Source organism: Nylanderia fulva, unplaced genomic scaffold, assembly GCF_048542155.1.
Source record: "Nylanderia fulva isolate GAGA-0341 unplaced genomic scaffold, ASM4854215v1 Scaffold3, whole genome shotgun sequence".
Classification (NCBI taxonomy): domain Eukaryota; kingdom Metazoa; phylum Arthropoda; class Insecta; order Hymenoptera; family Formicidae; genus Nylanderia; species Nylanderia fulva.
Window position 1 is genome coordinate 3,248,641 of NW_028190368.1, and position 21,855 is coordinate 3,270,495.

At 36.0% G+C, this 21,855-nt stretch overlaps 1 protein-coding gene across 5 annotated transcripts; it reads left to right on the top strand.

Annotated features, from left to right (window-relative positions):
* The first annotated feature begins 322 nt into the window (after nt 1–322).
* On the top strand, nt 323–20,820 carry hts (adducin 1-like protein hts). Of its 5 annotated transcripts, none has more exons than XM_029300279.2 (16): nt 330–988; nt 6,445–6,582; nt 6,716–6,902; nt 6,990–7,372; nt 7,818–8,264; nt 8,337–8,473; nt 8,573–8,690; nt 11,401–11,514; nt 11,650–11,742; nt 11,980–12,175; nt 12,331–12,468; nt 12,620–12,691; nt 13,174–13,248; nt 18,775–18,842; nt 19,517–19,645; nt 20,382–20,820. In XM_029300279.2, exons 2-15 carry the CDS (start codon nt 6,472–6,474, stop codon nt 19,628–19,630), a joined length of 2,253 nt encoding a protein of 750 aa, XP_029156112.2. In that variant the 5' UTR covers nt 330–988; nt 6,445–6,471; the 3' UTR covers nt 19,631–19,645; nt 20,382–20,820. The 5 variants fall into 5 exon arrangements, with proteins under 5 accessions (XP_029156102.2, XP_029156112.2, XP_029156107.2 ...); XM_029300274.2 differs by having other exon boundaries at nt 331–988; nt 19,502–19,645; XM_029300282.2 differs by lacking the exon at nt 13,174–13,248 and having other exon boundaries at nt 331–988; nt 19,502–19,645.
* The last annotated feature ends 1,035 nt before the right edge of the window (nt 20,821–21,855 follow it).

Genomic DNA, 21,855 nt, shown 5'->3' on the forward strand with positions numbered 1-21,855 from the left:
TCTATATCGATTATAAAAAAATCGATTTAAATCGATCATTCTTGACAGTCGACCCTAGCATTCGAATTATAAAGAAAAATGTTCAAGAAAAGATTTTGATATTTATTAATTTTTTTTTATTTATAAAACAAGATAAATCGAAAGGAAAAGGATAATAAAATATGATCCCCAAATCCAAGAGAAATATTCATATATCGAATTTTAGAGAAAAAAAAAAAAAAAATCTACGTTGGCAATCCTGTCACCGAGAGTGCGGACAATCGCCGCTAGGTGGCGCCAGCCGCGAGGCTCACTGACGCTTCCTCCTCGAGCGATCATCTAGCGTTCCATTATTCGTTCATGGACCATTCGCGGGATATACGCGCGGCGTTTTACCTGGAAAACTGTCGAGTTGACCAGTCACCGTAGTGAGTTCTCGAGTGTCGCGACGTGGTCGCGATCGATCCCCGCGTATACATACATACCTACATACACATCGTGTGCGAGAAGAGGACGAAGATTCGGGATCTCAACTATGCGAGTTTTCGCGGATCTCTGGAAGTGAAAAAAAAAAAAAAAAAGGACATCATCGCATCATCATCATCATCATCATCCACCATCATCATCATCATCATCGGGAACAAAGTAGCAGACTCCATGAATGAGCGAGCAACAATAGTGAAGAGACGCGTATAATATTCCAGTCGGACGGAAAGTGTCGGGAGTCTCACTACGCCGGTGGAAGAAGAGGCGCGGCGGACGCGTCCAGGCGCCCGGAACGTCGCGTCGTCGGGCGGCAGCGGGCAGAAACACGGAGGCGGCGGCGGGCGAAGAGGCGGGGGCGGAGGCGGGGAAGCTGTTCATCGAACGGAACAGCCGCGCGCGCGGTGCGATACGGACGGCCGAGCTGTTGTACGGTTCGTGAAACGGGCACGAGCATATCTCGGTAAAGAGAGGAGGTGGAAGAAGAAGAAGAAGAAGAGGAAGCGGCTGCTGGCGATTCCTTTAGGTAAGTACATATAATACATATATACATATATATATATATATATAAAAGTTGCTGTTATTTATCCCCCCCCTCCTCCCCCGGGAGACGGAGACATTTTGAGATCCAATTTTTTTTTCTCGTCAACGAGCGACTTTCCCTCGTCGTTCGCGATGATGAATGACGTAGAGGGTGTGTCGTCTCTGGACTACTACGATGCGACTCTCCGGGTGCCACGCGACTACTCCGACTCTTCCCTCGTCGCTTAGGACGTAGAGGGACGCCACGGCGACGCCCGACGACGAGGCCTCTCGTGTCTCCTCCTCGTCGTCGCGAGGTTCGCGATGAAATCCTTTGAAATTCGCTTCTTCCCTCCCTCCAAAATGTCGCCATTTGCCCGTCTCTCTTGTCACTCTTTTCTCTGTAGTCTCTATATTTCGAAATATATATATGTATATATATATATATATATATATATATATTCTTACTTTGACGCTCGGCTTAATAAGGACGTTCCGCTCGACTAATTATACGTGCACTCGATGTGCGATCATCGTTGAAGAATTTGTTCGGAGTCGACAGGTTTCGCTGTGTATATTGTAATACGTGTGTCGGAAATGTGCATCTCGTTCTTGTCAGTAATAAATTTTCAATGGAACCCGTCCAGATGCCAACGGAGACAGTTGTCGCGGATAGAGACGCACCGGCGATTTGTCTTCGTGTCTTTCGATAATAGTTGCGCGATAGCGAAACCTTTTCCACAAAGGTCAACGCAATGGCACATTCACGTTCATCAGGGCTTTTTTTATTTGTTCCCCAGCTGTGCCGAGACACAATCGCGCAATTTCAATCCAACGAGTTGTCTGAATTAATGGACGATTGTAAAAGGTATTTTATAGGAATTGATGTATAAGCGATATATAATTGTTATATAATTGAGATATAGATATATATATATATTTCAGGTATAATTTAGTGAGAGTTCAATAGTCGACGATATAATAATATATAGCTTCTGTATACGGGGTGTTTCAGAATTGACGGAAATATTTTTCATTGCAGATTCCTGGGATCATTTGGAGACGATTTTTTTCTCGAAAATGTTCAGGCACCAATCATTATCGAGTTATAAGGGATTGAAAGTAAAGGCTTTTTTTTTGCAAACTAAGCCTTGTGAAAATAAAATATTGAACTCACATTCTTCGGTTAATTTTAATTAATTTAATAGCTGACAAAAATAACATGATGGCAAAAATTGGGAACATGCAAAAAATGATGGGAAAATCGTCTCCAAATAATGATTCCACACAGAGAGAATTTTCTCTTAGAATTTACCCTGAAACTCATGATAATCATGGGACAATTTGTAAGAGTTTCTCCAATTAATATTTATTTAAACACAAAAAAAAATATTACTAAAAAATAGTATAAACTTAATCGAATATATTTGATATCTTATCGTGGTAGATATTAATTGTTTTTATCGCGGTGTAAATATTTTTAATCATCAGAAACTCATAAAATTGCTCCGTGGAGGAATCTGCCATTGTAAAAACTTCCGCCATTTCTGAAACACCCTGTATATAATCGCGAATCGATTCTCTTCGTCGTTTCTCTCCCTATCACTGTCACTTTCGTCGCTTATAATTGTCAGCGACTCTCTCTCTCTCTTTCTCTAGGACGCTCGTCCGCTACGACCGAGCGTAATCTGTGATTAGCCATGACGTCATTGCGTAAAGTGTTCGTCGCCCGACGATGATAATCCGCGTCTATACGCGCGCTCGTTTCGGCGTATGATGTCAGTATCGAAGAAAAAGAAAAACGGAAAAAAAATGACATTTACAATACGATACAAATGTGCGCGATTTATCAGTACGTTAACTTCCGTTTTTTTCATTGAATGAACAGATTTATAATTATCAAGGCGTGATGTATATACATATATATATATACATATTATTATCGATGATGACTCATTCTGTTGCTCGCTCTTGTACAGGTACACTATATATTTCGCTCACGATATACCGTTCGCCCTATGTCAATAACCCGGAGATTCGGAAGAATTGAAGAGCGATCGATCGGATCTGAATTCCCAGACTGATTTAATTCACGATACGATATAAGAGGATTTGACGGGGGAGAGAAAGGATCCTTTTTAGGGACCCCGAAAATTCCAAAATTCTTCGAATTCTTAAACAAGTGCGGTCTATACAAGCACGTGCGCAGGTGCGATTTTCATATATAGCTATACGAGCTAAAAGTTGCGTAACAAGGGGACCTGATCATCGTCCTATCATACGGATCTCCGCGTTGGATGTTGCGCGTGCAGCATACACTATACAGTAAATAGCACTTAACATAGTTTGTTTCAAACTTTTCTCCTCTATATTTTTATCACGGTCTCTTTCACGTTCAATTAGGGTATCGTTATTAAATGTAAATGAAAGAAAAAATCGAACAGAGAAACAGCTTTCGAAGCAAGACGGTTCGCAAACTATTTGAGTCGATATAAAAAGTTCTATTTTTATTTTACATAATATTTATAATACATATAATATATCTATATTGATTAATATATATTACATTTATAATAAATATTTTAAATATTTATATTAACATAAATATTATATATTATTTATATTTATATATATATATATATATAATAATAATAACATATTTTAAATATATATATTAAATATAAAATATATTAAAATTATATATATGAAGATATAAAATATATATGAAATAAATCTGCAAGATGCTTTCGCCATTTTCTCGTCGTTTGAAGATGAGAGACACGTGAGATATGTAAAAGTAAAGAAAAAAATTTCGCTAACAAAAGATGTATCCAACTCCGTCCCTGGCCTTTCTCTATTTTAAGACGAGGACTCGCGCGAACACTCTCTCGCGCCAGGAAACGCAGCGAATCTCCTCGTCCGTGTGCGATCGTCGCTTTCATTCAGTTCGTGGAACGGTCCATATTGTCTCCCGTTATCGTCGAGATAGATAAACGTCGAGGCGGCATATGCAAAAGGATGTTATCTGACGTGGAGTCGGGTACACATCATCGTTGCATTAAAAAAGTCTTCATTTCGCGTTATAGAAAAATTCTCAAAGATATGATTTCATACAATAGACGAATCGAAACTGGAACTCGATAATTATCTTAAGAACAATGATTTATGTTAGTCCATTAATTTTACGTCTGCTCGAAAAATCGAGTTGTGGTCGAGCATTCGTTGTCCTTAATTATGCTTCTTTGTTAACTTGTATATAGGTTCCTTTTCTTTCCATCTTCACTCTCTCTCTCTCTCTTTCTCTTTCTATTTTTTTCCTCTTGTTATTGGCCATTTCACCGATATCACGAACAATATTACGACGCTGTATCGCGTTGTATGTCAACGAGGCGAGCGCGCATATCAACGAGGGACTTAAACGAAGCCACTTATGCCAAATACCTAAACCCCTTAACGTTAATTACCGTCAATTCGCACCGAGCCACCATTGACAACCGGCTATACTATATATATAAATATTTTTGCTAGCGACGTTTCCGTATTTCTCGATTCGGCGATATATCGAAAGAGCATTACCACATATCTCTTCGGCTAATGCGAGAGAGCGAGTTATCCTCCTTGGCAAAGTTTCAAACGATAATACGCTGCGAATACTCACTCAGCGTTATTTTCGTATTAGGCACAAATTGTTTGCATCTCTATCTGTACACTGCAAAAAATATGTAAATACTAAATGTAAAATTACACGATAAATAATGAAAATGTATACGATTAATGTACACTGTAAAAAAATATGTAAATTATTGCATAAAAACATGTAAAATTATGTAAATATTAAGTAAGTGTAAAATTACACGATAAATATGGAAAGATATACAATTAATGTGCACTATGCATTTGTACACTAAAAAATATGTAATTTATTACATAAAGATATGTAAAATTACACGATAAATAATGAAAATGTATATACATTTATTATTTACGTAATTTTACATATTTTTATGTAATATATATTTTTTACAGTGTACGGAAACGTAATGCACATTAGCTGTACAGGCGAAAATAATACATAATACGACGATGAGATAATCGATGAATATAAGTAATATTGTTGAGGTATCAGAAACTCGATTGCCTAACATTTAGCACTAATAATATAAATGTGACGCGATCATGAATTATTATCTCGACACATTTTTTATGTAAAATTTCACGAAACAAAAAATTCGTACGATAATGTATATACGGGCTCAATTGTATGCCAAGTTTTTTTTACGCGCTTGCGTGCTGCATACAATATAATCCTGCGGTTAACTAACTTCTTTTTTGTGCGTGTGTGCACAACGGAAGTACAGACGCATGACGCACGTTTTCCGGTGCGGTAATAATCGGAAGTCCAAGTGACAGATTAATCTTATTGAAAAACGACTTATTCATCGGTAGGTTTTTTGTTGACAATCATTAATAATGTTTATTTTAAAAGCCTGACGTTATATATAAAAAAAATAAATATAAATATAAAAAAATAATAAACATAGAAGTATAAAAAATAAATATACAATTGAAGGGTACATGTTTATTATAAGATGTTCGCGATATTTAATTAAAAGTGTGACGTTACGTGATAAAAAAGAGGAAAAATAAATACGATAAATATAAAAAATAAAAATAAATTGTTGAAAGGTACATTATTACGAGATGCTCGTGCGATTGCGATAGAATATTACTTATGCGAAGATTTAGCGTGGGATTCGGCCGGTGGCGAGGAAAATGCGGCGTGAAAAGGTGAAAAGCGGATGCCGTAGGATAAGGATTGTATGTAGTATATGTATACATATACGAGAGCATTGCGTGTCCGATGCACCGGTACTTGGCGTAAGGAAAGCCAAGCGGTGAACGACCGGTGACACAGATTCGAGCTAAGCAAGCGCGCTAAATGAGTAACACGGTCATTAAGAATTTCATTTTATGTATATAACGAGATGCACGATAAAGAAATTTTTTTTTTATTTCGAAGAGCGAAAATCGGTAAAACAATATCATTCTCTCGTCCCCCGAAAGCTCGAGGCTAAATAAAAGGATGTCGCGTATACGCGGTTCGCTGCACGCACACGATTCCTGGTAAAAGGCCCCGCAACTTTATTGATCGCACACCTTGGTAAGGTGTCCATACCGCGTATCGGATTCGGCAGAAACGAGCAAAAATTTCGTTTTCGCGTTTGACAGATTGTTAAGCCATAGTTTCGTTATTTGGGTTTTTTCCCCTCATTTTTCATTGTTCTTTATTTTTTATAACAAATGTGTTGAGTTTTTTTTTATTATACATATACAATGCGATATATTTTTCTTTATTGCGACTTTTTTTAATTTTGATTGCATTATGTGAAATAATTAATATAAAAATATATGAAGCCAAAAGATTTTTGTCTAATTTATATTGGTAATGATATTTTTCAGTTGCCAGTACTTGTACGAGGCACGAAAATGGCAGATACAAGTCAACAACAAGCATTAAGCGAACCGCACACAAATGGTGTGATGGATGGTTTGACAGAAGATGAAAAGAGCAAGATGAGACCCGCTGATATTGATGCGGTAAGTTGTGTAAAAAATTTAGCATGACTCTTTAGTCAAATTTTGCGAAAATAAAATTCGAAAACAGACGAATTAATTAAGCACATACATACATATATAATATTCAATATACATAAGAGAATCTTATTTACAGGATATGAGAGAAATGGAGAGGAGAAAGAGGGTGGAGATGATGATGAACTCGCGAATTTTCCGAGAAGAGCTAGAACGTATAATCGAGACGCAGATGAAGGACGGCGCTGGACCCTCCGGTCTTTTGCAACAGATCTCCGATATGATGGGGGCACAGGGAGCCCGATTCAACGGCAATGTGTTCAAAAGTTAGTGCCAGATCGCTTCGAGTTATATCATTTGCCTTTCTTTTTTCGATTGTATATCATACATATATATTTATTTTAAAAATACAGATTCAAATTGCGTCTTACCTATCAACGACATTCGCGGCGTGGAGAGCATGGGATACGCTAAGGGCGAAAAGTTACTGCGGTGCAAATTGGCGGCGGTCTTCAGATTACTCGACCTGTATGGATGGACGCAAGGCGTAGGCGGACAAATCACCGCCCGTCTCAATCAGGATCAGGAGCACTTTTTAGTAAATCCTTATGGGCTACTTTATCACGAGGTCACCGCCTCGAGTCTGATAAAGGTGGATATGCAAGGCACGATTGTCGAGCAGGGGACGACGAACTTCGGCGTGCACATCACAAGTTTCCAATTGCACTCGACAATACACGCCGCGAGACCCGATATCAAGTGTATTATTCATATTACTACTCCGTCCGTTACCGCTGTGAGTATGCTTTGTCTCCCATTTCTTCATTCCCGATGATCCGTTTCTTTGTTGTATTATACCGCGATATTGATTTAATGTTAATGATTAAGGCTCCTCGCCGATCATGTTAGAATTGTCAGACGTCAGAAGCGAGAAAACACGCTAAAAAATTCTTAGGTGCCAAATAAAATGATATTTCGATGAAACATTATTTCAGATAACTTTAGCACACTTTTAAAATATTTTGAAAATCTATCTTTTCTCTTTTATAACAAATCAACCACTGTAAAAAGTCATGATATCAGATTGTGTCATATTTACAGCTGTTGATTGATTATAAAGAGAGAAGGATAGTTTTTGAGGTATTTTAAGACGTCACAATTCCAACATATTCAGTCAGGAATCAGGAGCCTTATATTTATTAGTTCTACAATAATGTGCTAACACGATATATATTGCATAGGTCTCTTCCTTGAAGTGTGGACTGTTACCGATTGGTCAAGAGAGCATAGTGATAGGCGAAGTGAGTACCCATCAATATATAGGAGGTTCCGTCGAACCGGAGGAACGGGAGAAGATTGCTAGAAACCTCGGGCCGATCAATAAGGTTATGCTTTTGACGAATCGCGGTGCCCTTTGCTGCGGAGAAACGGTAGAAGAGGCGTTCTTCAACGTCTACAACACCGTAGTTGCTTGTGAAACTCAACTGAAACTAATGCCCGCCGGTATAGACAACCTAAATCTTATCAGCGAGGAATCGAAGAAGGCTATATTCGAAGCTTCGCGAAAACCACCGATCCCACAGCAGAGTTCAGTAGTGGAGTCATCCGCTCTCGCGGAAAAGCTCGAAAAACGCTGGAGAATCGGCGGCGCTGAATTTGAAGCTCTTATGAGGATGCTCGATAATGCTGTAAGTTCAATCGCAAAAAGTAATTCGACATTATAAGAGTTCGATTATAATGTTTTCTTCGTGTTGTTTCAGGGATTCCGTACGGGCTACATATATAGAAATCCACTGGTAAAAGGAGAACCTCCAAAACCACGAAACGATGTTGAAGTTCCACCGGCCGTATCGTCCTTAGGATATCTATTGGAAGAGGAAGAATTGTATAAGCAAGGGTAAGTTTCTGCTTTTCTTTGATTCGGAGCAATACGTTGCTCCAATAATAGAGTCATTAGTGTGATTGATTGCGATTGATCCTCTTTTCTTTTGAGTAGATTATGGAAGGGTGGACGCAAAGGCACGGACAGATCCCGTTGGTTAAATTCGCCAAACGTTTATCAGAAAGTCGAGATTCTGGAAACTGGAACACCCGATCCTAAAAAGATCACCAAGGTAGAAGTCATTACTTTTGAGAATAAGAACGACTAATTATTTACTCACACTTTTGCGCGAACTCGCCTGATGCTAAATCTAATATATAGACATTTCTTATTTGGCAATATTAATATTGTAATCGCGTATTGTGGCTGCTAATTGAATTACGACTTGCGCAATAAAGGAGAGGGAGAGCTTTAAACGCGTCAAATACTAAATAATATAATATATCGATATATATATACATATATATATTAAATAATTATGACATAGGTATATATATGGAACCGTTCATAACATTTATTTCGTTTAATGTAATTTGAAAATAGAATATTGTCGAGTCTTTTTTTCGGTATGATACCAAAATTTCAGTTTGCCACTATATCTTAAACTTATTTTAATTAAACTTTCATATAATGAGGAGATTCTTAAAAATTAAATTAAAATTTTAGAATATTGACCTTTTTACAAGATATGTAATTTCTTTTTAAATATGTCTATATCAACATGTTATGTTTCTATTATTTCGGGACTCGCGTGAAATTCATACAGCAATATAACTCTATTATTAATATTTTTATTTTCTACATCAATCGATGATAATTTTATTTTACCGAACAATATTTTGGAGATATTTTTAGCGATGATTGAGAAAGATGATGCGCATAATCTATGGCCGTAAATAGATAATATAACCTCGTATCCAATGCGATATTATGCACTGATATTATCAGCACCGTTTTCAGTCAGTAGACCATAGATAATTGCATTTTATCATGTTAATTGCATAATTTAATTTGCTTTGACCTCATTTTAATTTAGTTTTTATCAATATATACGAGCAAGTATATACGTACATATATATATTATGTTAGTTATAATCATGGTTATTTTTGTTCTTTTCCATGAATTTGATGCATTCCAACTCGTGCCATTAGTCTATATCTAATTGCTAATACATTAAACATGATAATTTTTGTATTATATTAATCCCGACAAACATCTCATAAAGTAAATAATATATCAAACATTATAATGTTTGTTATAATATATTGAAATATTTCACTATAATGATTATATACCTCTTTTTAACTACAGATATAAATATAATTCTTGTTATCACAGAGCGATATTATATTTGGCAACCGCTTATTAATGCGATGATTAAAGTACAAATTTGAGGCAAAAATCACAATAATTTAAAATTTTATGTAGAGGCCACATGTATACATATATATATATGCATGTGCCTATGTGTGTGCACGCACGTGATTCATGTGTATAAACATTGGTCAAATTCTTAACATAAAATTAACAGAAGAAATAATATTTATTATTTAATTTTTAATTGCACAAAAAAAAAAAAATTTCATTACACATGCGATATAAATTCATGATATTACAAATATAGATTAAAGCAAATTGTTATTGGTGCATTCCTTATCTAATATATTAAAATGAAATAATAAAAGAGATAGTTGTTAAAGCTTCGCATAAAAACAAATCTCAAATAATTTCTAATTTAATTGTTGATAGAAGACTGACAGTATAATCTTTTTTTTTCATTATACACTTGTTTGTGTTTTGACTTTGAAAGTTTTTCACTGACATATAACTAAGAAAGTAATTCATTTTTATAAATCAAAAAGCTTAGTGAAAAAAAGATTTAATAAAGGAAGAGACGTTCCTGTTAAATATAAAACGCGCAAGACGAAAGACTAAGGACGAGGGCGATTAACATTTTCGTAAACACAATTTATAAAATATTATCATGTTGAATTCCAGTCAATCGTTAGTATAAGTATATTTACGTATAAGATATTAACGACTGTTCTTCTGTAGCTTCTTGATGTTTAAATAAAGTTATATGTGCTGTTTAAAGAGGACGATTATATCAACTTTAATAAAACTTCAACTTTAATGGTGCTTTATACTAGCACTATTCATAGCTTATTGATGCTACGCTAATAAACTTGGAGCCTTTCATAATATATTGCAAAGTTATGTATATATTATGGCGCCTACATACAATATATCGATTGACGCTAAATTTATGATTTTGAATTTACGTATTCTATTTGCGTACAGAATTATTCTATAGCAAAAGTGTTCTTAGGATGTAAATGTTTCGTGCATTTATAAATAGAGACACGATAAAGTTTAATCCCATTTTACCTGAATATTGCATGAGGCGAGAATATAATAATTTCTTATCACGATATAACTATAGAATGTGTAAAAAAGCGTATAAAAGTGTTTCACGACTCTGTATGAATGTGTGCCTGATCTCGTCATCAAGATCTCCCTGGCCTGGTGACACTGATCCCACTGCATTTACAAAACCAGATCAAATGACCCTATGTGTTTCATGAATTTTGTTTGTTCTATTTCCTTGAAATGTCATATACGCGTATTAATTAAAATTATCATATTTCTGAGCTGTGCTGATTTTTATGCAGTATTATTTAATATTACATTGTTATATGTAATATTACATTGACTTGTATAATTTTTATACGATTTATCACAAATCATAAATAGTTGTGATGCAATATCATATTATTCAGAATTTATTTCCCAGTTTAAATTGTATTCTGGAATAATATATTAATGAGGAGACAAATATGCAGCAGGCACACATAGCATGCAGAGTCTTTACTTATGTTAACATTATTGCTTCTTATGATGGTTTGAAGGGGGTCGACTAATGTTCTGGTTTTGTGTGCAGTGGGTGTCTGATGGATCTCCTAACCATAGCAGCACACCAGTGAAGATAGACTGTGCTCTTCAGTTTGTACCGAAAAATACCAATCCAAAGGAGTTCAAACAAATACAACAGCAGGTAAGTGTTGCTAATTACATTAGCATAAATATTCTATTGTCTCTTTTCACTGTCTTCTTTACTTCCTTGTTATATCGGCGAATTTGCATAAATGGAAATGTATATGTTCGACACTTGCTTTTACCTCCCTGACAGATTAAAGATTATCGACGAGCAGAGAAAATATCGGCTGGTCCGCAATCCCACATACTGGAAGGTGTTTCATGGGAGGAAGCTAAAAAAATGCAGGTACATAAATTTAATAATTACCAAATTTTTCAATCGGTTTGAATTAATTCGAATAGATTTATTCTATTTAATGCATATAAAAATTATCAAGAAAAGCATCTTTGTTAAACAGTCTTTTTCTGATTCGAACTTAAATGTTTGTCAAAGTATAAATTTTACAATAGCATCTTTTTATGTTTAATTCCTGTAGAAAATATATATGTCATCCTTATAACTTGTATACTCGTTGTTTGTAAGGATGCGACAATTAGTGGTACTGGAGAACAAGTAGTTTTAGTAGGAGCCGCTAGTAAGGGTATTATACAACGTGGTTTTCAACACAATGCGATGGTCTACAAGACACCCTATGCCAAAAATCCCTTCGACGCCATCACGGATCAAGAATTGGATCAATACAAGAGAGAGGTCGAACGCAAACAGAAAGGAGATCCTTGTTAGTTTCATTCAATCGCCAATCCAATTTTTTTATTTGCATGCATTATATATATTTCTGTATCCTGTATATATATCCTGAGATCATACCGTGTGATCACTTAATGTTTACCAGACATTTATTGGAGCCATTAATATTACCTATTTTGTAAATAGACGATGAGTCACAATCAGAATCCGAGGCCTTGTCGTCCTTTAACATCAGTCGTGCGACGCATGAATCCAGCACTGCCAAGAGTCCTATTCAATCACCGGTTTCTGTTACTTCGGAAACGGAGGAGGAGAGTAGAGACGGTAAATTCATTGTATTTTTAATTCATTCACGAATTTCCATACATATACCATGGAATGTACCACATTTTATTACACTTTATACCTATGTATATATTTTTATTTTCTACGTTATTACAACGACTATACTCGCGTGTATGATCCTTTTCTACAGAACCCCGAGTATTGCGAATAGAAACGAAACAAGTGCCTGCGCCGAGTCAACCCGAAGTCGTGTTAAGTGATGGTAAGTCTTTCCCTTTCTTTTTTTTCGTTTCTATCTTGCTCCAAGTGAATGTTCTCCTATTCAGTTTGTGTAGTCAACAACGAGTGATTAGCGAAGTGGATAGAATTATGTGTGTTACGCGATACAAAGCATTTGCTTTGATTACATCTCGATTTTTGCATGGTCATAGCTTTCATTTGCACATGACGACTAATTTGCCACAAGCCATTAAAGCACGGCATGTTTGTACATACGTTATAATTGCATTACGAAGATCTATATAATTTTGCATGAATTAATTATTGTCGATGTGTTGTAATGGTAAACTCTCAGTGCGATCATTTACAAGATAAATACGTCGGTATATAGGTGACAATCATATAGGTACTATGTACGTATTGCATTATCGAATAATACAATTAATATTCGAAAATGACAAACGATTATTGAGATGCATTTTAATGATAAATATGCATGTGAACGTATTTATTTTTAATATGCAGTGAATGATGCTACTACAGAGTACCTTAATGAGATGCGCTACAGAACGATCGAAGGACAAAGTGGTTACAGAAGAGGTGAGTTTTATTCCATACGAGAGGAAACGAGGGAAGGAGCTTTAATCTGAAATATTTCTTTTTTTTCTAATATACTATTTACAGCGATGACTGAAGAAATCTTATCTGTACACGTGTAATTTTTATGAAATAGTAAGATGTGCGATTTTTGCGTAATTAATAGAAAATAACTAACATATTAAATAATAATAATAATAATATAATAAAAATAACTCTAGAAAAAGAGACAATTTATAATAGCGTTTATTCGAAATTTCGAGCTACAGTAGAAAACAAGATTATCTTCAGTCTAATCTCGTACATAGTTTTTTATATTATAAATTTAATCTCGTTCTATTACGTAAGATGCGTTTCATCCGGTATAGGCTACACCTTTTCCGGTATGAAATACGCTCCCTATTCGCAAACTATAACTACGTAAATTGCATATATATATATACATATATGCACATGTAAAATTAAGCAAATTTATTCGTTCTAATTATGTCGCTAGAGATACGTATGCAAAGTGTCGTCGAATTTACCATTCTTTTGCTTACGTATGAGTTTCAAAAGCCCTCTCGTCTCCTTCCGCCACTCGAAATGATCAATTGGTCATTAATGCTTGCACCAATAATCGTTCACGTTAAAGCATTTTCTTTTTAATCTTTTTATTTTTGTGTGTGAAACGCTACAAAAAATCCTTGAAACTTGCACGTGTTTCTACCTAATTTAAGGTGTGGTTTTTATTATTTGTTGGGCTTTTTTTCTAAACTATAACTAAATAAAAACTAACGCGAAAATAATAAGAAAAGAGCATAATCGATTTTTGTATAAAACTCGAGCTAATTATTCTCTCCACAATTTTTCTTAAATCTTTTCTCTCTTATGTGTAACGCAAATTATAAAATTACACATAGTAAAGCAAATGACGGTGAATAATAATTTTATTCAAGGTAGATAAATAGATATTTTTGCCTAATTAAAAGCACAAAAATGTAGGTGTAAAAAATACACAGAAAGAAAGTGAGTGTAGCGCTTCGAGATTATAGCTAAAACTAAGAATACCTATTTCGCGCGCAGCGTAAACGACGACGAAGACGACTTCGCGGATAAAATGTCCGAGTATCCGTGAACGTTCTCCGTTTCTCCAAAAACGAGACGGACCGATCGAGAAACCTACGTATGTTTGAGACATATTTTTGGGACGTAATTAATGCTTGCAGATTGCGAACTAGGCAGCAATTGCAGCAGCGAAGTGATCAACGAAGTGTACTGCCGTCGACGATTTTCCGAATCTCTTTACGACAGTCTTCATTTGGAGAGTGTCAGAGTCTCGACGATCGCTGAACGAAAGAAACCCTTTCTTATTACATATCCGAAGAACTTGTCCGGCCGGAGTATCAGGTCATCGAAGACGATCGTCCGGAGGGACGAGACTCTTGCAAAGTCGCACTACGAGGCGAGACGGAAGTTTTTCGAGGATCTCGAGTGTCGAAAGAGCTCACCAACGGAATCCAAGACAGAAGGAACGACGTGCGCGAATAGCGGAGAGAAAGTACTTGAGCAAAATTCCAATGTTGTAGAGAATTCTAGTCTAAGTGGAAAATTACCTGTTTATTCTGTAAAAGAGCACAACGCACATCTGCCAAGTCTGGAAACTGGAGGATGTGTAAAAAAAATAAATGACGACATTGTGGTGCATTCTACGAAATGGAAGAATATCGCGCGACTAAATTTCGTTGAAGTAATTAACATGAAGGAGACAGAACTGAGCTCTCCCATTATTAGTACGAATCATGATTGTCAACTCGAGGAGACGGTGAATCGCGAGAATGTAATGATGGTTAATAAGAAGGATGACTCTGTACAAATGGAAGAATCTTTTACAACTCGAGAAGGAGATAACGAGAAGTTGATCAACAACTGTTTATATTCGACAACTAACAAGGAACAACAGCAAGAAGTAGTAAGAAGAATGACGAAGATGAAAAGCTATAGTAAAATACAGTGCGACGAGAATAAAGAGGCATCGACGAAGAAAGGAATAAACGGTCACGCGACGGAGTTCAAGAAACAAAGAATTTGCACGTGGATCGAGAAATCCATACGCGAGAACAATTGGGCGAATAGCAAAGCGGAGACCGACGACACGTACGAATCTTATTGCGACGACATCACGAAAATCGTCGAGAGCATCGACGTAAATATGCGAGCTTCGTCGAAAACGGAGCTGGACGCGCTGCCTGAAACGGACACTTGCGTTAAGTACAATCTGGACTCGACGAATATGAGTCTCATTTACAGTCTGACTCCGCCAGCGGTTCAAGAGGAGAGCGGCAACGACGATACCTCGCAGGACCTGGCGGAACAATCGTCGGGCTGGCAATCCGACACAACGAGAAACGAGAACGATGACGCGTTGGACGATTACGTGTGGATAGAACCGACAACGACCAAGGAGTGTGTTGTAACAACGTCCACACAGAATCTACAAGATCCTAATAGAACGATGACGATATCGAGCAACGACAGCGAGTCAGTGTCTGGGAGACATTCGGCGAGCGGCTCCGACATCCTCGAGCTGCCGAGTCACACGATTCTCGAATTGGAGGACATCGACGGCGAGGTCTTCCACAATGGGATCAACGAGTCTGCTAACGAGATCATCGCCGGTCTTAACGCCGCTCCCCATGATGAAAAAATCCCATCGGAGGATGTCAACGGCGAAGTCTTTCACAATGGAATCATCAACGAGTCCACCAACGAGATCATCGCTGATTTTAATGTTGCTCCCCATGATGAGGAGGAGGAAACCTCATCGTCGCATGATGCTTTGCAAATTGCGCAGCACATCATCGCCGAGATCATCCAGTCCGTTTACATTCTGGTGTTCCTGGATTCTTCTATTTCCGATCTCAAGGTCGTGAAAGAACTCGTACGTCGGATTATCTACAATTGCTGTTACGAATATTCGCTCGCAGAATTTGCCAGTCGGACGTCCGACGTCTCGACGATAATCGAGGACAAGGATGTTGAGAATATTTGTCGGATGAAAGGCTTCTTGGAAAATTTGTCACCGGATTTCGCCGGTTATAATGATGAAACGTGTGAGAAGGAGGATCAAGAATCCTCCGCCATGATCGAATTTTGCACCTTAGCAAAAAGACCACCGATCGTTGAGAAGCCGAGTACTTTGGCGTTAAATTTCCGCATTATCAAAGTCTCACCGGAGAGTACAACTTGTCGAGTACTTGATGAAGATCCGACCGACAACGCGAACGAAATCGGTGATGGAATTTCCGATAAAACGAGGGACAGCGAGAACATAGCTGCGTCAAGGTCAGAGATGGAAACGTGGCCTTGCGATCGGTGCTGTTACTGTCAAGAAAGGGATGGGGAAGCGACGACGAGAGATAAATTGAATTGTCTAACTCCTATAAGCGAGGAATTGGACGAGACTCTGCACGATTCTATGACGTTCATTTTAGGAAAGTCTAACGAGTCATTGTGCGACCTGGAAGTTGGCTCTGTTGATGCTGCCGAGGAGGATGATATAGATACCACGAAGAAATCTATTTCTCTTGATGAAACCTACACAATCTCCGAAGTTAGTTCCGTCATTATCTCTGATAACGATGAGACGAACGATGTCCAAGAACGATGCGATATCTGGGACTCGTCTATAGATTGTATGTCGTATTCGTACGATACTAAGGAATTTATACGCTTGGAAAAGGCTGTTGCTGATAGTTCGCCGTTGAACACGTAGCTCCAACTCGTCTTTTAAATATTCTAATTTCGCGATTCTTTAATCAGATTAGACTAAACCATTGTTTTGCTCGATTTTTGGGAGAGAAGAGAAAGAATTTCAACGATTAATTCATCGATAACAGTATTTTAAATCGTGTGTTGGTACTTTAAATTAATCGATGAAGTAAAGGAGTGTTCAAGGAAAAGAGGGTTAACAAGGTTGATTTTTGGGCCAAAGCGCCGCACGTTTTTGATCGCATAATTATATAGTTGAGGTCGAGAGTTTCTAAAACTCTCATAATAAATGTAGCGAACTTAACTATTGAAACATTTTGAATGTATTTAAGATTTTTATTGTCAAAAAACGAAAGTAGATTAAGAAATCTTCTTTTTGTCCAAATACATTATTATTATATTTGCTAAAACTGTCGAGTTATTCATATAAATATAAAAATATTCGAGGTGCGTACTTTATTTTGTCCAGTACTGTATACAAATATGCAAATATGCAATCAAAAACGTGCAACGCTTTGGCCCAAAAATCGGCCTTATTGACCCTTCTCCTTTGAGTCGATTTCTCATCAGAAGTAAATTACTAGATCATTTTTTGCTCTTAGTGTTAATATTCAGATCTGAAAAGAGCATTTCTTATATAATATTGAATACTTTGTACAATCAATGTTGCACTTTGCATATACGTTTATTTAGCTTATTAACAAGTCTTCATGCGTTTTAATTTGAAATAAGATTTATTCTTTAAAAGCGGCACCAGTAAATGTGCAATTCTTAGATACTCAGTAGAAAATGAGGTATTATTCCAAAGTCTAATGTTAATGTTTCTTGTTCATTATTTCTTGTTTTGCAATTTTCTTTCACAGTTTATTTTTTATTTTTTTTTTATAATTTACGAGTCTATGCATAAGCAAAGCACATTTCTTATGCGATCGACTTTAAACATATCTGAATAAAAAAAGAAAATTTTTATAATTTCTACGTATTAATTGACTTTTATAAGAGTACTAATATCATTTATGTAATATTTCCTGAGGTTTTCAATTTTTCTTTTTTTTTTGCTTTTAGTTAAGTTGTGACTAAAAAAAGGGTTTCATGATTTAGTATGTTTATTGTAATATTCTGGTTATTTTCTTGATATTATTTACCCAATTTAATCGACGTTATATTATGTTACATACTTATGCTCTCTACTAACAATATTGTATCTAACAATAAGTTAACTTAAATTTCGAATGCTTGTATAATTGATACGGTAGCACAACAGTTTTGAAGCACGTTTGATGATATATATAAAAGTTTGCACATATAACACTTTATAATTTTTCTTTATCCATCTTTATTTGATCTGTATGTGTGTGCATTAATCCTCACCATTAACCTGCTACTATTTCGATGGTATCACACGCATCCTGCAAGCAACAAATGATCGATGCTATTTGCTTGGACACATTGATTTTCTGTAACGAATCCAAGAGTGAATAAGATTTGGCGAATCATCATTTCACGTAAGGTAAGGTACCTTTGTGTGTGCGTCTCTTTTTCTCTCGCTTCTCTTTATCTCAAAATGTGACAATAATACGTAATTTTCAGCTGCCTAAGTTCGGTGTGATTGATTGCAATTCCTCGGCTTAGAAATTATTTACAATAAGATGCGCATTGATTAGAGACCGACGGTTGCTTTACGAATTTAATTATTATCTTCTTACTAATAATTCTTTTTTATTTTTAGGGATGAGATTCTAACAATAAGTTTCATATAATCCTATATTTGTGTTCTAGGAGAGAATACCGTAAATGGCGATCATTCGGACGCTCATCACAGTACTTTCTCGCAAAGTAGCAAGGAGGTTTGTCGCACAATACTTTTAATATCAAAGTCACCGCACAATATTTATCATACATCATATGCGGGGAATCGGAAGTTTCGCGTATTCATTTTTTATACATTTTATTATACATATACAATTCTAATCTTGAGATGACGGAGGATAGATACAGACATTCTATATGGGATAAAAATTATTACATTTCTCTCAAATTACGGGAACTCCAAAAAAAAAAACGAAAGAAATGAATTTGATTCGAACAAAGCGAATATGAATAATCTCCGCATATGTATATATATAATACATCAATCTGCTTTTTTCACACATATTTCATAAACATTTGGGAACGCTGTTTTCTAAAAGTAAAAAAAATGAATAAGATATTTCTCGCTCTATAATATTAATAACAATGATGAATTACAAGAATACACAGCGTATCCGATATTTGAGTAAATGATCGCTTCGTATATTAATTTTCATCGTACAGGCTGACCGCTTGTTCACAAGCATATCTAGTCAGTTTTTCTAGAGACTCTTTTACAAACTTTTCTATTATCCTATGATTTGCATGCGATCAGATTAAAATTGGCTAATAGAACGATTAGCGAGAAATTCGGCGCGCACTTATGCATGTGCATGCAGAAAGGTTTATGGTTACGGTTGGGACCTTCCGTGTTAAGGGTTCCATGTCGCAGGATGTGAGCGTTAGCGAGGAATCGCCAAAGAAGGAAAAGAAAAAGAAGAAGGGCCTTAGGACGCCTTCTTTCCTTAAAAAGAAGAAAGAAAAGAAGAAGTCAGTCGAGGCGTAGGTAGTCGTAGCTCAGGTATGTATAACTACTTGAGTCAAGTTCGATTTATTCTTCTCTTCTTATTCCCTGGATTTCGATCGATATCGAATACGCACACGAGGGATGATTTTTTAGATGATACGTCGTAAACAAGTCTATTTACGAATTTATCGAACACGTCATTTTTCTCTCGTAAGCGTTTGTATGCTTAAACTCTAGAGAGCATTTTTTACAATCTAATACGATCTTTGGATCGACCGAACGAGTTCAAAAGTTTCTATTGCTATATATTTTAATATAAATATTTAATATATATATATATTAATATACCTTTAATTAATATATATTATAATATAATTGATATATTTATTTTTATTTATATATTTAATAAATATTTTTTAATCGAGTACTTCTGAAAATTTTTGAATATTTTTTCTTCAATGAAAAAAAATAATAAAAATGATTTTGGTAACTCGCTCGTTCGCTCGTTCAATCGATCATCTCAGTCGACACTTTTCTCTCGAGGACGATTAATTTATTGATCATAGAAGGTAGGAAGAAGCATCCCTTTGCCTTAGAATTTAGATGCGTTAAATTTCATTTTGCATTGGATGCAATAAAAATTAAAAATCATCTGCAGTTTCTTCAGAATTACATTCGCGCGCAAATATATCTAGAAAGAATAAGTTTCTATAACTATAATAATTAATGAACACACAACGGGAAGGAAAAACTCGAACGTTACTGACGCTGAGCTAATCTATATTTGCAGACACTGCCACAAGCAAAAGCTTATCGTAAATAATAAAACGAAAATACAAGTTTAAACTCAAGATCGAAGCGAGTTCGGTTTAAGATAAAGGACGAAATATTCGACGAGTAACGAAGCACAGACGAATGGCGAGGAAGAAACGAAGGGAAGGAGGATAAGCAAGAAAGGATATATATGCGAATATATAAATGCGAAAAAATAAAAAAAAAGAAAGAAAATCGAAGAGCGAATGAGCAACAATCACACAGCATCTTTCCAGGACTCAAGACTGCCATCGCATATTACGTCTACGATAAGGAAACTATATTGTACTGTTAATGTTTTTACGTTTTTAATTTGTTAAGCGTCGCGCGCTAATGTATTTAATCCGCTATTTAATTTCTGCCTCTCCTATCCCGTATTTTGTGTGTAACGCAATAAAGAGTTACATATATGCATACTTTGCGACGAAGACAGATAGATAGAGAGAGACGTCATTATTAATTGATTGCCGTCTTCGTCAATTTTATTATTCGCCGATATAGACGCGGTTGCTGTTTCGCCATCGTCCTCGTCGTCCTCTTCCTGCTCATCGTCGATGTCGTCGTTGTTGTCGTCGTCGTCGTCGTCGTTGCTGTCATCATCTTCATTATTATTATTATTATTATCATCATCATCATCACAAATTGTCATTATCATCGTTCTCATCATCATCGTCATCTTCGTTATCGTTATCATTCTCACTGTCATCATAGTCATCTTCGTCGTTGTGTCGACGTTGTTGCTATTATATGGTCTCATGATCGTTGCTAATTTGCTTCTATTCTCTATACTCTTTTTTTCTTCATCTCCCAAAATTTATCTCTCTATTCTTTCATTATAATCTTAGAATAGAGGAGGAAGGTATTTTAATCTTCTTTCGCAAAACACGAGGTATGTAATAGAGTTTACGGCGCTAAACTTTTAACGCGCGAATGTTAATTGAAAATGATATATGAAACATATATTTCAAACATATTTGCGGATTCCACTGGGCGATACGGTCAACGTTTATCATAATAACGAAAAAAATATATATATAGAGAGAGATGCATGCGAAAGGCTGTGTTCTAAAAATTTAATGTTGGCATGCGAGGGAATGTTATATACGGGGATATATATGGATCTCGCGTCCGCAAAGACGCAATTTTGTGTCTCTATTAAAAGCATCCCCGACAATAGATGACCTCTCCCGGATTGGTGTATTCGTCTTCGTGATGATCGATATCCTGTGCAAAGTAATTTGTGCCGTATTGATATTTCTGTTGATTACGCGATTGTTGCCGAAAATTCCTCTTCTTTTTTTACAACTATATAGATTGGTGCTCTGTGTATCAACATATAGCTGACAGTAAGCCAAAAGAGAGCCCCAATATTCGTCGGTTATATCGTGTGTATCAAGTTTAAAAAACGAAAATTCGATAAACTCATATATATATATATATATATATAAATT

Bases quoted from the DNA above. Each gene is read 5' to 3' on its own strand.
- hts (XM_029300269.2), top strand. From the start codon at position 6,472: ATGGCAGATACAAGTCAACAACAAGCATTAAGCGAACCGCACACAAAT. The intron at 12,469-12,619 runs GTAAATTCATTG...CCTTTTCTACAG, and splicing joins GGAGGAGGAGAGTAGAGACG to AACCCCGAGTATTGCGAATA. The intron at 12,692-13,173 runs GTAAGTCTTTCC...TTTAATATGCAG, and splicing joins CGAAGTCGTGTTAAGTGATG to TGAATGATGCTACTACAGAG.